Source organism: Euprymna scolopes, chromosome 7 (assembly GCF_053919585.1).
Source record: "Euprymna scolopes isolate OS-2025 chromosome 7, ASM5391958v1, whole genome shotgun sequence".
Taxonomy (NCBI): Eukaryota; Metazoa; Mollusca; class Cephalopoda; order Sepiida; family Sepiolidae; genus Euprymna; species Euprymna scolopes.
Window position 1 is genome coordinate 158,974,076 of NC_136488.1, and position 14,813 is coordinate 158,988,888.

The following is a 14,813-nucleotide window of genomic DNA, read 5'->3' on the forward strand; positions in this document are numbered from 1 at the left end:
CTTCCCGTTTTGTTTGGGGTCTGGTGGGTTAGAAAACTTGAAAGAATTTTTTTTTTTTTTTCTTATAGAATAGGAAAACCTAAAAGGGTGCTATCTCAAATGCAAAACTTTTTTTTATTATACACACTTTTTGTAATTAGGATCAAACAAGTTGAAGATTGTTCAAGTACTGCACAGAATGTTTTTTCATGCTCAAATTAATGGCACATTTATTGACTTGAAAGAGTTCTATTAAAAATGAAGCTCTGAGAATAAAGGTTATTACCAACACCAAAGTGATGGAAAACCTTTAGAAAGATGAAAACTTTCCCTGCTTAGTTTGTGGAAAGGGAATTGGGAGCAAGTTAGTACTTGCAAGCATTAGTTATAGAAAACGTGTAGTGGAATTATTGGTTGAGAGATAATCAGTTTGGACAATGGAGCTAAGAATGAAAATTACATTCCTGAAAAATATGCAAATTATTTGTGGACGGTAAAAGTATCATACAAGGACTTTGAAGTCATTTTCTGTAACGCGAACCAATTCCTATTAAATGATTCCTATTAAATAATTATTAGTTATCTGTAGCATAGATTATACTAGCCTGGGTGCCTGACGTTGTGTGGGTGTTTGGAGGTGTGTGTTGAGAAAAAAAAAAGTGGTAGTAGGCAGGCAAGCTCAAACCTGTACCACGAAGGAGGAAAAGAATGTGACCCCCCCCCAAAAAAAAGTGACGTCTTTGCTGTTGCACCCATCGCCAAACCGGAAGTGACAAAGGTTTAAATTAGGGCTAGTCTTTTGAAAATACTGGCGAATAAAAGCAACCCCTCTCGGAAGAAAAGTGCCCAGTTGAGGGTGAAGGAATTAATGTTTTTAGCCAATTTTTCAATATTTGTTGTCCGAAAGATGGAGCTTCAAAACATTACCAGTCTCATGAAAATCCATTGCCTCTGTCGAAAGTTTTAGGCAGACATACAAACATACATACATACATTTAAACAGACAGGTAAGATTTATATTATAGACTAGCGGGGGTACCCGGCGTTGCCCGGGTGTTTGGAGGTGTGTGTGCTCTTAAATAAAAATCAAAACATTGTAAAAAAAAAAAAAACAAACTAATGTAAGGCAAACGAACGATGTTAAATGTAAAAATCGAAAATACAAAAAAGACAGAAAAACGAATGTTAAAAAAAAAATAAAAAGTGAAAAATGGCATAAATAAGCCTGTTTCGATATTAAAATTAAAAAAAAAAAAAAAAAATCGGTGGGTACAAAGTAAAAACAAAAACAAAAAAAAACACGAACGTTACGTGAAAAATGGCTTAAATAACACTGGTTCAATATTTAAATTTAAAAAATCCACGATTCGAACCCAAAACGTTTAGATAATGAACCAACGCGCTAACCAACTGAGCTAACACGACATACATTAAATTTAGTCAGTTCTTCAACTATTTAAACTAAATCAGGTCATGACGTCATCTGACGCATGCGTAGAACCGATCGTTGTCATGAGGGGACGGTTTTTGTGTCTGAGGTGAAAACAGGCAACTCTAGACAGAAATACAAGACAACGAAGTAAGCTGTATCCATAGGGACCCACGAAAATTCCACACTTGTATCTTGTACAAATTGCTGTAATGCATTCTATCACAAACTTTTATTAAAGTTTGTGATATTCCCGTTCTATGTTGATCCAGTGTGAACAGAGATATACCATCTATGGATAGACCGCATTGCTAAGACAAAAAGAATTTTAGTTAATTGTTCACATTTAATAGAGCAGCAAACAAAATAAATTTCCTTAGCGAATGATTTTATAGATTTTTAAAAATGTGCTGATGCGTTAATTTTTAACTTGAACAAAATCAATTTCCTGATTTGAATTCTAGTTAAACGGTAAAAAAAAAAAAAAAAAAAAATTATGGTTTCTTTGTGTTTCTCAAGTACCTCTCTTGTAGTAAAGAACCAACATTTTTTATAACATTTATTTGATTTGATTTTACTTACAACCACGTGCACTTTCAGATGATTTTCTTTTTTAATTAATCAAGTAAAAAATAAAATAAAGACAGAAAATTCACCATAAAAATAGTTTTTAATATAAAAAGACAATTATTTACAATAAACCATATTTTAGGGCGTGCTGTAATTCCCTCAGAATGCATTTGAACACAAGAATTCCAAAACAGTTTTTCTTTTTTTTTTCTTAAAAAAAATTTCCCAAAAGACTGAATGTTTTAAAATTTTTCCATTTTCTTCTACAAAATAAATTGAAAGATTCAAATGTTAATGAACAAATTTCAAACTGAATTTGAATTTTATGCATTTTTTATTAATCATTTAAAATATTTTGACATAAGAATATTTTTTTTAATATTTTGGATTATTTCAACTACTCGCCACCTCTTGTTATTCTCACAACGCTTTGGCTGATGTAACTTTCAATTTTCTTCAAATGACTCGTGTTGGATTTTGGAATCTGTATGTCGAACATGGCAATTTCAAAGGTTGTTTTTTTTTTTTTTTTTTTTTACGACATATCAGCCCCTTTTCAGGTTATTTAATGCCGAATCCAAAGATTTTGAAGAAAAATTTTTTTTAATAGAATATATTTGTTGTTTTCAAGTCGGTTTCTATTTAACCCATAATTGGAACCCTAACAGGCACTACCACTCTGGGTCATAGTGGACCTGGGAGCAATGGCAATTAAAGGGTGGCTCCACACTCCCCAAAGCCTGCAAGCTGGGGCCTCACCACTGGATATAGTTTAAGGTTATATCTGGGACGTAATTTCAAAGGAGACTCTTTTTAATCTACAAAATTATAGAACATCTGCTCTCCGACAATATAGTGAGGTTAGTAAAATAACGATAGAAAGCTGCTGTGATCTTTTTGAAGTTTTGAGGGATTGGTTGGTTGTTTTTGTTTTACGGCATATCAACCCTTTTTGGGTTATTTAATGCCGAATCCAAAGATTTTGAAGAAAATATTTTTTTAATAGAATATATTTGTTTTCACGTCGGTTTCTATTTAACCCATAGTTGGTACCCTAACAGGTACTACCACTCCGGGTCAGAGTGGACCTGGGAGCAATGGTAATTAAAGGGTGGCTCCACACTCCCCAAAGCCCACAAGCTGGGGCCCTCACCACTGGATATAGTTTAAGGTCATATCCAGGACCCCCATTGAGGGACTTTTACCCTCTGCAGGGGGGGGGGGGGAGGGCAGTCGGCGTATTCTAATGCCCCACCGACAGGGCCGAGTTTTGAGGGAAGATGGTCAGTTTCCAAACAATCAGCATCTCCCAGCTGACAGGGCAAATGCAGAAATGCTTTCTATTAATCAAGTGTGATGATGACTAAGACAAAGGACTGGAGTGGGTTGAGTTAATAAATTTAGGAGTCAGAGCTAGTTTAGAACGGTTTGCAGTTTGGGACAGTTAACAGCAGGTTGCAGCTCCAATCAGATTAGGACAGCTTTGACAGACCAGAGATGAATTGATCAACTCACATGGCCTCGACAAACAATTAAGATGCAGGTAGGCTTGGGTTTAAGAAAATCGATGGTATCACACACCCAAAAGTACAACGGATATCTACAGATGTAGTTGATGAAAACAATAGTCCCAATAATGCAAATGTAAATTATCAATCCACATCTCAAAAGTTAAAAAAAATGAAACCCTTGATTGAGCATATTTTATCTTAAAACTCTTTGACAAATAAAAAGTTAAATTTTTTTGTTTTAATTCTGAGCAAAGTAAAAACTTAAAGATTTGAATTATTTTTATAAGCGAGCGACAAACATTTGTTTTTGAAGCATTAATGAGATGATAAAATTGAAAAGATCTTTCAAGAAATCCAGTTCAGATACAATTTTAGAAATCTCAAAAGACACTTTATGTTAAGACTTATTAAAAAAAAATAAAACAAACTATTAAACTATTTAATGTTACGTCATTTGGAAGAGATACGACTAACTGACTCCTGTCAGATTTTTCATTAATCAGACAAGGCGAAGGAATTCATTTTAATGCAATCTGAGGTGGAAAATTGTACCGTGTTTGCTTTCTCCAAAATGTTTTAGTTTAAGAAGAATCATTGTTATCTTCATTTTCATTTGCACTGGCATCATTTGGGGTGGCACTGCCAGCATTTGGACTGGCACTACCTTCATTTGCACTGGCGCTGCCTTCATTTGGACTGGCACTACCAGCATTGTTCTCATCATCACTCTCGACAATACGGGCTTTCTTCTTCTTAGGAGCAGAATCAGACCCAGAATCCTATTAAAAAAAAAGAAATAAAACTGAAAACAAAACAAATGGGAAAAGCCAAGACATAAATCATTAGCTTTAAAGATTAGTGATACACTTGTCAATACTTGCTAGAGTTTCTAAAAGAATAGCTCAAGTAAAGGGAGATAACCAGTAATAGTTATTAATTATCGTTTCAGAAAAATTTAACATTAAAAAAAAAAAAAATTTTATAAGAACATTTCAAAATTCATAATGATTGGTTAAGTAATTAAGGAGTGAATCATTATATATATATATATATATATATAATGATTCACTCCTGAATTAATTAACCAATCATTATGAATTTTGAAATGTTCTTATAAATTTTTTTTTTTTAATGTTAAATCAAGCTTAGTCGCCATATATATTTTATAAATTACTAACTAGCTCTACCTACGTATTGAGCACTTTTGAAGTAAATACTTCAAGTTTACGCATAAATCTATACTTTCGTATATTAAATTTATGTGAGTAAATGAAGTAGTTATATATATATATATATATATAGAGATAGACATACACGCACACAGGGGAACCCCAGGATACAGCATTAACAATTAGTAACAAAATACAGTACAGTATATAATATACATGTATATAATCAAATAACATTATAAATAACGCTACAAGGTGGGGCAAATACTGTAACCAGGGGCTAAAAAACATTGTATTCCATATAACCCGAAAAAAACGTATCCCGGGACTCTACTATATATATATATATTCTGGGTTAATAAAACTCAAAAGTAAAAACCATTGAATTTCAACAAGGTTGTTGATAGTGCTCAATTAAAAAAGAACAGGATGTTATTTTATTTAGTTTATGTAAATAAAATTATCATAAGTCGCTACAATAAATTTACTGTTTCAATTTTAAAAAACATTGTCAGGCGACAAGAGACTTCTGGTCTTATTAGAGGCCGGTCATTTAATGAAAATGGAAACCGAAAAAAAAAAAAAAAAAATATTTGGGATTTGGAGATTTATTCTTAAAACAAAGTAATTAAACATGTTTTTTAAAAATTTATTTTAAGATGCTAATTCAATTAATTATAAAGTTTCTTTCATTTCCTAAATAGATTTAGGATTTCAAACCAATAGTACCGATGTTGTTGTAATTTTCTGAAACATCCCCACACGCACATAGAATTCAATTTTTCTTAAAAGTTGAAATTAATTAAAGGGTATGAGAATCACCTCGTCATCACTGTCCAGCTTTTTCGCTTTCAACGACTTTTTGTTTTTGTCTTCCTTGTCAGAGTCGTCATCACTGTCATCATCATCACTGTCAGAAGAATAAATATTGGCTCGATCTAAAACGAAAAAAAATTAGACATTGAAAAATGAAACAAAACAATGAAACAAAAATATGAAAAAAAAAAAAAAAAAAATGAAACAATCATTAATAAAATCATATTTTTTTAATTTAAGATTATATATACACTAGCAGGGAAATTCGACGTTGCCCGGGATTAAATGAGGATGAATGTTCCACACCATACTTTTATTGTCATCGAAATCGGTGAAATTGCCCATTTTTAAATCAAATCGATAGATTGTACGCTCTAGTTGAGGATCGACTCTAGTGCACCAAGAGAGAACTTCAAGTGCCTTCCGCAGTCTACAATACATTGTAATCTACATTGCACTGTAGAGAACCTACTGTTGATTAATTTCATATAAAGGCTTGAATTAAAGCTTAAAATTCAAAACTAAAAAGTTCAATTATCTCCAAAACAGAAACATTTTAATGCGCCCCTGTCTTATCAAAGAACCTACTGTTGATTTCATTCGCTCCTGCTTATGCGATGATAAAACTACTCAACTTGTAATGTTAGAAGATGTAAGGGTGTTAATTTTGTTAAAAATTCGACAGCTCCTTTTCCAAGCGTATTTTTTAAATTGATTTTCGATACTTATAAGAGGCATTCCGACATAAAATCTATCTCAGAACACTCCCACACACAAAGTATATTTGTTTAAAGTTTAATAAAAATCAGCACAGCCATTTTGGAGTACATAGGGAATGAATCTGCACACACAGAAGTGCTTTTTATATTTAAGTTGTGCAAAACTGTCCTGAGAATTTTCCCCATCCTAAGGAGGAGATATATGACAGTTTTAATTCTAGAAAAATGTCCAAGATTTAAGGGTTCTTAAGTGATTCAGCGAATTTTGCTTAATTTTGAAATGCAAATCTGTTTCAATTTTCAAAAGGAGATTTGCTGTCATGTTATGCCCCCCCCCCCAAGAAAAAACTCCAAAAGAAACTTAAATTTGTAGAGTATTTATCAATTTGTCTAATAAAGTAAAAATTTAATAAAAATCTGAAGTATTAGTTGAATTTTCGAAAAAGACCTTTTCACTCCTTTTTTATACAAAAGGAGTGAAAAGTCAATAAAGTTTAAAATTGAGCTAAATTAAACAAATATAACCCACATTTGGACCCCTTAGCAACTGTGTTCCAAAATTCATCATAATTGGTTAATTACTTTAGGATTGAATCTCATTAAACATAATTGCAAAATCAGGAGATGTATTTAATTCACACTCATATTTTATGAAGTGCATTTTACATGTGTTCCATTGAATAGTGGAAGCCCACTAAGAACTCCTTAGAGTCAAATGCATGTTCCTTTAAAAAAACAAACAAACTGGAAAGTGTTTTTATATGAAATGAATAAGAATTTGAAGACGGAAAATGTAGATAAAAGGAAATGGAGATATTTGAAGTTTGCAAAAACATGAAAAAAAAAAAAAAAAAAAAAAAAAAAAATTACATTTAAACCTAACTTTATGAGGACTATATATATACATACAAGCTGTAACTTGCGTTGCCCGGTGTTAAATGTAATGTTACATTCATTAAGAAAAAAAAAAAATGAAGTAAAAAAAAAAAAATGAAGTAAAAAAAAAAAAATGAAGTAAAAAAAAAAAAATGAAGTAAAAAAAAAAAAAATGAAGTAAAAAAAAAAAAAATGAAGTAAAAAAAAAAAAATGAAGTAAAAAAAAAAAAATGAAGTAAAAAAAAAAAAAAAAAAAAAAAAAAAATGAAGTAAAAAACAAAAAATGAAGTAAAAAACAAAAAATGAAGTAAAAAACAAAAAATGAAGTAAAAAACAAAAAATTAAGTAAAAAACAAAAAATGAAGTAAAAAACAAAAAATGAAGTAAAAAACAAAAAATGAAGTAAAAAACAAAAAAAAAATGAAGTAAAAAACAAAAAATGAAGTAAAAAAAACAAAACAAAAAATGAAGTCAAAAACAAAAAATGAAGTAAAAAACAAAAAATGAAGTAAAAAACAAAAAATGAAGTAAAAAACAAAAAATGAAGTAAAAAACAAAAAATGAAGTAAAAAACAAAAAATGAAGTAAAAAACAAAAAATGAAGTAAAAAACAAAAAATGAAGTAAAAAACAAAAAATGAAGTAAAAAACAAAAAATGAAGTAAAAAACAAAAAATGAAGTAAAAAACAAAAAATGAAGTAAAAAACAAAAAATGAAGTAAAAAACAAAAAATGAAGTAAAAAAAAAATGAAGTAAAAAAAAATGAAGTAAAAAAAAATGAAGTAAAAAAAAAAATGAAAAAAAAATGAAGTAAAAAAAAAATGAAGTAAAAATAAAAATGAAGTAAAAAAAAAAAATGAAGTAAAAAAAAAATGAAGTAAAAAAAAAAAAAAGTGAAGTAAAAAAAAATCAAGTAAAAAAAAAATGAAGTAAAAAAAAAATGAAGTAAAAAAAAAAATGAAGTAAAAAAAAAAATGAAGTAAAAAAAAAAGTGAAGTAAAAAAAAAATGAAGTAAAAAAAAAAAAATGAAGTAAAAAAAAAAAGAAGTAAAAAAAAAAAAGTGAAGTAAAAAAAAGAAAAGAAAAAAAGAAAACCCCGCAAGAAACTGAGACATGTGCACGCAAGTATTATGTCTTTTCTAAACAGTTCACTTCTTGAAAGTAAAAAAAAATAAAAATACTGAGATTGAAATTAAAACCTTAAGACAGTGAGTCAAGTATAATAACCATTAGGCCAGCTTGACACAAAAAATAGTGTTTTCAAACCTACTTAATCTTAAAGAACCTGTCATGTGAACGATTCACACGTGCATTTGACAAACAGATTAAAATCTGATGACCCCATGTACCAATTTTTCAATTTTGACCTCAAGCAGCCTTTTTTTCCAGATGAAAACCGATTAAAAGGTTTTCCACATGTCTGAATATCCTATATACCAAATTTCAAGTCTGTAGATCAAAAACTTGTTGAGTATATAGGTTGAGAAGTGTCCTCTCTCTCTCTCACACATTCTCACTTTTATAGAGATATATATGTGTGCATATATATATATATATATATATATATGCATATATATGTGTGTGTGTATATAAATGTGTAAAATAAAAGCGTTCTGTATTTGTTTCAAAATTTAGTTGAAATTGAAAGCAATGTTTCTGTTCCTTTTTTCGAATGAAAAAATAGCTGCTGCCTTATGTTTTTACAGCGTCTCTTCTCAAAACGTCTTATATCCTTTAGATTTTTATTCTCTCTTGGAATAAATACTATCGTTGGAATTCAATATATTAGACAGTTAAATGTGCGTTTCTTCATCTTTATTTACGGTTGAATTTTTAATTTTTCTTTTATATGCACATATGTATTGTGTGCATGTGTGTACTTATATGTATTTAAGACTGACGTGGCACCTTCTCATTGGCTGTACCTAATCCTCCTTCATCTTCCCCAATGCATGTGTATCACTTTCACTACACTGATGAAGACCGAAGGATCGGTTGAAAATTATGTTCTTGTAAAAAGTTTTTTTAAATTTTTTCATAATATCTTGTAGTTCTGCAAGTCACCAATAGAAAATGAATAAAGTTATAAACTTTTATACTTTCTGTATTCAGTTTTTATGAATTATATATATATATATATATATATATATATACATACACAAGTATGTGTGTGTGTGTATATATATATATATATATATATATATATATATATATATATAATGCTCCTCATCTTGAGTTGAGCATATTGAGAAGTGATACATGAATTAACATTAGCATATAAAGCAATGCTCTGTGTAAACAAATTGAGCTTAGGTATTTCGGACGATGTCAAAACATTGTTAATTCACGACTTGCACAGCAGCAACCGATTAGTGTAATGGTTAGGAGCCTTGACTGTCGTACAGGCAGTTGGGTTTCAATCCTGGCTTGAGGTAGTTGCCTGTCTAGCCGCACTGATGAGCTGTGAAACAGTGTATATGGAGGACTATATATATATATATATATATATATATATATATATATATATATATATATATAACTATAGATAGAAATATTTAAAACATTGCAATTTTTGTACATTTAAGAAGCATGGTTATTCTCCGAAAGGAGAAAACAAAAAAAAAATTAGTGTTTTTCTAGGATGAAAACGTTTTTGTACATTTTATGAATTGCAATCAATTTTGTTGTTGATTCATTAATATGAGTTTTGGGATAGATTTTGAAGTTTCTGAAGAACTTTTTGAAATGAAAAAAAAAAAAAATCGTCCTGCCAATTTTATCCATTTCAGCTTCTAGAACAAAATTCCCAAGTATTGCACTCTTCGTCATATAAAAATCGACATTAATAAAATGGTCAAATATTAAACTCATGCAAGATAATATGAAAAGCTAAGAAATTTTCAGAAAAGCAAAAGTTATGCAACACTTAAAGGCAAACGTACACATCCGGCGTAATTAACCTTCCAAAATAAACACAAAAGAAAAAAAAACAAAAAAAACATGGATTTGTTTTTACCTTTCTTTGCTCCTGGTTTATAGTTTTTCTTAATGGCCGATAAAGAAATAGAAGTGTCATCTTCATCGTCTTCGTCATCTCCATCTCCTTCAAGATATGAGGAGTTTAAGCCCCGAGCGTGAGCCTTTTCTCGGATTCTTCTTTGTTGACTTTCCCTCCTAATTGATGCTCGAAGTCGTTCTTCTTCTTTCTGAAGAAAGAGAAAAAGAGGGGGGGGGGTAAATAGATTATTTGAATATAACTGATCAGATTCACAAAAGTGCTGGTAAACATTCCTATTACCAACATCAATTGTTTTTGAGCAAATTTTTAAGCAAATTAGTGAAAAACACTTTTGGTTTGCCTACTTATTTTTGTTATGACCTGGTTGAACTGATTTGTTCAGTCATAAATGAAGATAAATGTAACAGCATAAATTTAGTGGGAATTGATTCAAACACGCCTTGTACATATTAGTTCAGTATCTGAGTAGATGCCAGATACCTCCATATTGCAACTGTCCATTGCTTACATTCAGTATGCCACCATTTGTCACAGAGAATGGAGGATTTCATTTGTTGTCATAAACATGCTTTTTTTCAAGCACTATGAACAATAATCAAGGTAAGTTTATAAAATGCAAAAATTTTCAGTGGAAGTTTAACTATTGAACTCCATATTTTTTCCAGTTTGAAGACAATCGTAGTAAACTTACTAAAATTAATAAAATTTTTTTAATCATCAACCTCGTTATTCAGGTCATAATGGATTAAAAATTGTGAATATTGGTTCCGAGCAAAGTAGACACTTTAACCACTTGTTGACGTTACGAAACTTTAAAGGTTAGTTTGCTTGGAACATGTAATTACATCAATAGGAAATGTTTTAAGTCTCATTGAATTTTATTTTGATGCTAATAAGTCACAAATGCAGAGAAACAAATTGTATTTGCTTTAAAATCACTTAAACAAATTGTCCAAAATATCTCTAATAGGTGCTGCACTATCAACCAAGCTCCAACCTCTGTCCCATCACCGCAATGTTGCATCCCTGTTTTATAAGTATTTTAATGGAATGTGCTCTGATGAACTGATGTGGGCCCCCTTATGTACATACCCCAACTAACTTGACAAGTAGCAAAATCTCACCCCTACACTGTCGAGATCCTTAGATGCCATAAAGCCTTCTACTTCAATAGTTTCTTCCCTCAAACTGATAAACTTTGGAATTCCCTCCTGGTTTCCTGCTTCCCTGACTGTACTGACATGCAGAAGTTTAAGTGTAATGTGAACAGACATTTCGTTGCTCAATTCCCTACATAGTGCCTCTGTAGATATAATCCCAAATAATAGCATTGTGTCTTGTTTGGGGCGAATGAGACTAGAAAACAGAAAAAAAAGGATGACTAACTTTTTTTAATCTTCTTAACAGAAAATCTTTAAATTAAAATTTGTGCAAAATTATCTTGTACTATTTGTATTAATAAAAATATGCTCGCTTGAGTTGCAGATTTGTTGCAAGTGGATTTTATAATTGTTAAAGAACTTCAACATCTTTTAAACTATTAAAATAATTACAAACGCTATTGACAAATTTAACCATTTTTTTAAAAATCACTTATATTTGAATTCTTTTTTTGTAAATCAGAAATCTATGTGATACCAAAGCCAGAATTATTTTTCCATGATAATGTTTTAAACTATTTACAAGAAAGTCCAAATAAGTCGATGGAACCTCAGACTGAAATCTTAACGTTTTGGTTTCTTGACATGATATCATGTTTATTTGTTGGGAATTTATTATTCACTAGCAGATGTACCCGGCATTGCCCAGTTGAAAGATACTCTTAAATATGATATTTTAATTCATGCTGATTAAGTATTATTATAGAGACGATTCTCTATCGATTACAAGTATGTCTTTTCTAAACAATTCACTTCTTGTAAGTAAAAAAAAAAAAAATTCCCGAACTGAGATCGAAACTAAAATCTAAAGACAGCGAGTCAAGTATGATAACCATTAGGCCAGCTTGCCATGATCTTTAAAATGTTTTCGGACCTTATTCCTCACATAAGCTGTCATGTCAATGATTCACGCATGTGCAGTCGTTAAACAGTTGATAAACAACGAAAAATCTTATTATTACCCCCTCCATACCAATTTTTCAATGTTGACTCCTTAAGCAGCCCTTTTTTCCAGATGAAAACCGATTAAAAGGTTTTCTACATGTCTGATTACCTTATACACCAAATTTCAAGTCTGTAGAAAAAAGACTTGTTGTGTATATAGGTTGAGAAGTGTTTACACACACATTCTCACTTATATATATATATATATATATATATATATATATATATATATTATCAGTGCAATATTCTTCATTTTTAAAAGTAGTTATGATCAGAAATCATAAGTTCTCATTGCCTGATGTAACCATAGACCTCTGCCAGGTGAATCTTGTCAAATCTTTCTGTCGAACTTGTTAATTTGCGATGAGGAATATGTGAGCAAGAGAGAAAAGTCTAAAATTGGATGGTTGCCATGGTTACAAAATCAGTACAACGGCGGACTCCAACTTTTACGATGCATAAAATTCTGATTCCATACTTTAAAGTCTTCCAATATTCAGACAGTTGATTATTCAAAGATTTAAAAAATCTGACCCCAATTCTTAGGAATTCAACGTTGACTCCTTCCAAAATCATTTTGTTTGCAATCCTGATTGTTTTCTTATTGCATTAGGATTTGACAATAGAAAATATGCTTTACTTTTTTTTTTTTTTTGCTCACGTTCACCCATAACAAGGCATATCGCCACTTGGACGTAAGGGGCTACTATTTGAAACCATGCTTAGGAAAGATTAACAAGATGTTGGTTTACGTTACATTTAAACTTCTGCATATCAGTACAGTCAGGGAAGCAGGAAGGGAATTCCAAGTCTAGCTATTCAATGGAAGAAACTATTAGAGTAGAAAGCTTTCTGGCATTTAGGGACGTCAACAGTGAAGGGGTGAAATTTTGTTGCAAAGTGGGTTTGTTGGGGATATGTATGTCGAGGGGGTACAAGTGCAATGAGTTCATCAGAGCATATTTCATTAAAATATTTGTAAAACAAGAACAGAGATGCAACATTGCAGTGATGGAACAAGGGTTGGAGCTTAGTGGACAAAGTGGGACTTATCGACATTTTGGTAGAATGAAGATAAAACTTTTGATATCTTAGTGATATAATTCTGAACACAATCAACGTATCAACATTATATTTAACCAGCTGTATCTATTCTGTGTTGCCCGGGATGGAGTAAAAGTCATTTTAGTTTTTAAATTTGCACACATTTCCACATTTTTAAACTTATACAACAAAAATGTACTTCTGCAGTTTATGAACCGTGCTATTTTTTTTTCGATAGGATTTTAAGTTAAATTCAATTTTTAAAATATTGTTTGATTAATAAATTGTTGGGTTAAAGTACAGAATAGTTAATGAAGCCTCCCTCCTCACTTTCCTGTTAAGTTTTTTTAACTTTGCTTATTTATACGTACTCGTTAAATAAAATAAAAAATACAGAAAAGATGTACTTGTTATGAAATGACGTTGCCATATTCCGAAAATCACTTAAGTTGTTTTTTATCACATAGAAAATCATTTTATAATTTTTAAAAAGAAAATTGTATTCAATACAAGACTGATTTGTGATCTTGATAAGCCGAATTGAGTTGTCTCCCCTGGCTGTCAAAATCGCTAAAAATCATAAAATTTGACTTTCTTAAAAAGAAAAAAAACTGATCAATTTGTGATTTTTGGAATATGGCATTCTCATTTCATGAAATCTATGTATTTTTTTTTTTATTAAGTTAAAAGAACCAATTGACACACGTATGTTAATTTTAATTGTACAAAAAATTCAAAAGAATTTGTTGCTTTTAAGTGTCGACATCATATGTAGGTGTGAGCAGGCGGACGATCAGTTTTACCTTAATCATTTCTTCTCTGTGAGCATCCGGATCATTTCCAGCAATTGGAATAACTTTAACCTTTTGCGTTTTTGTTGAACGATCGGCTAATGACATTGTCATCTTTCGATGAGTGAAAGACTCTGTGGAATGCGGTCTACAAGGGAGAAAATGGTTAAATGTAAAAAAAAACAAAAAAAAACAAAAAAAAGATTCAAATTTTTACAGACTTTTAAAACAAAGTTCTTTACAAAACCAGACTCAAATTGCACAGTTCATGTGTGACGAAAAGCTTAAAAATAATCATCGATCAAATTTTTGTTTTCTTACGTTCCTATTTACTCGTTCCCCCATGAGAGCAGAGTCGACACAAAGTTGATTTTTTTTTATGCGAGAGGAATATGCAGCACCCCCTCCCCCGAAAGGAACAAAATTAAAAATTGTCCAAGTCTAAGATTACTACTTCAATAACTGAGGAGAGAAAAAAATTAAGTATAGTATCAGAACAGATACTACACTTCCATGCTTGTTAAGATATCAATTTTTTAAATATGCCTTTTTAAGCAAAAACAACATTATATACTTAAATATCATGTCAAAAATAGTAACATATTTAAAAATTATGAAAATTCATTGAACGTTTGTGTTTTTAGTTTAAAAAACAAAAAAATCTATCGCTATAGACAACAAATATGGCAGCCATGACAAGTAATCTAAAGTATTTGTTTCATAGTTATATCCCGTGTGTAGATTCCTCCAGTCTACTTTTTGACAGCTAAGAAAAAATGCAATTT

General features: G+C 30.5%; 1 protein-coding gene across 2 annotated transcripts in view; it reads right to left on the reverse strand.

Annotated features, from left to right (window-relative positions):
- Nucleotides 1-2,491: 2,491 nt before the first annotated feature.
- The window catches only part of LOC145280213 (uncharacterized), a 67,079-nt gene continuing 54,757 nt past the window's right edge, over nucleotides 2,492-14,813 (reverse strand). For both annotated transcript variants that reach the window (XM_080131990.1, XM_080131989.1), the window contains exons 10-13: nucleotides 14,041-14,176; nucleotides 10,086-10,275; nucleotides 5,481-5,596; nucleotides 2,492-4,268 (exon numbers count right to left, since the gene is read on the reverse strand). In XM_080131990.1, the coding sequence (XP_079988116.1) occupies nucleotides 4,071-4,268; nucleotides 5,481-5,596; nucleotides 10,086-10,275; nucleotides 14,041-14,176 (640 nt within the window). In that variant the 3' untranslated portion in view covers nucleotides 2,492-4,070. The remainder of the gene's footprint in view (nucleotides 4,269-5,480; nucleotides 5,597-10,085; nucleotides 10,276-14,040; nucleotides 14,177-14,813) is intronic.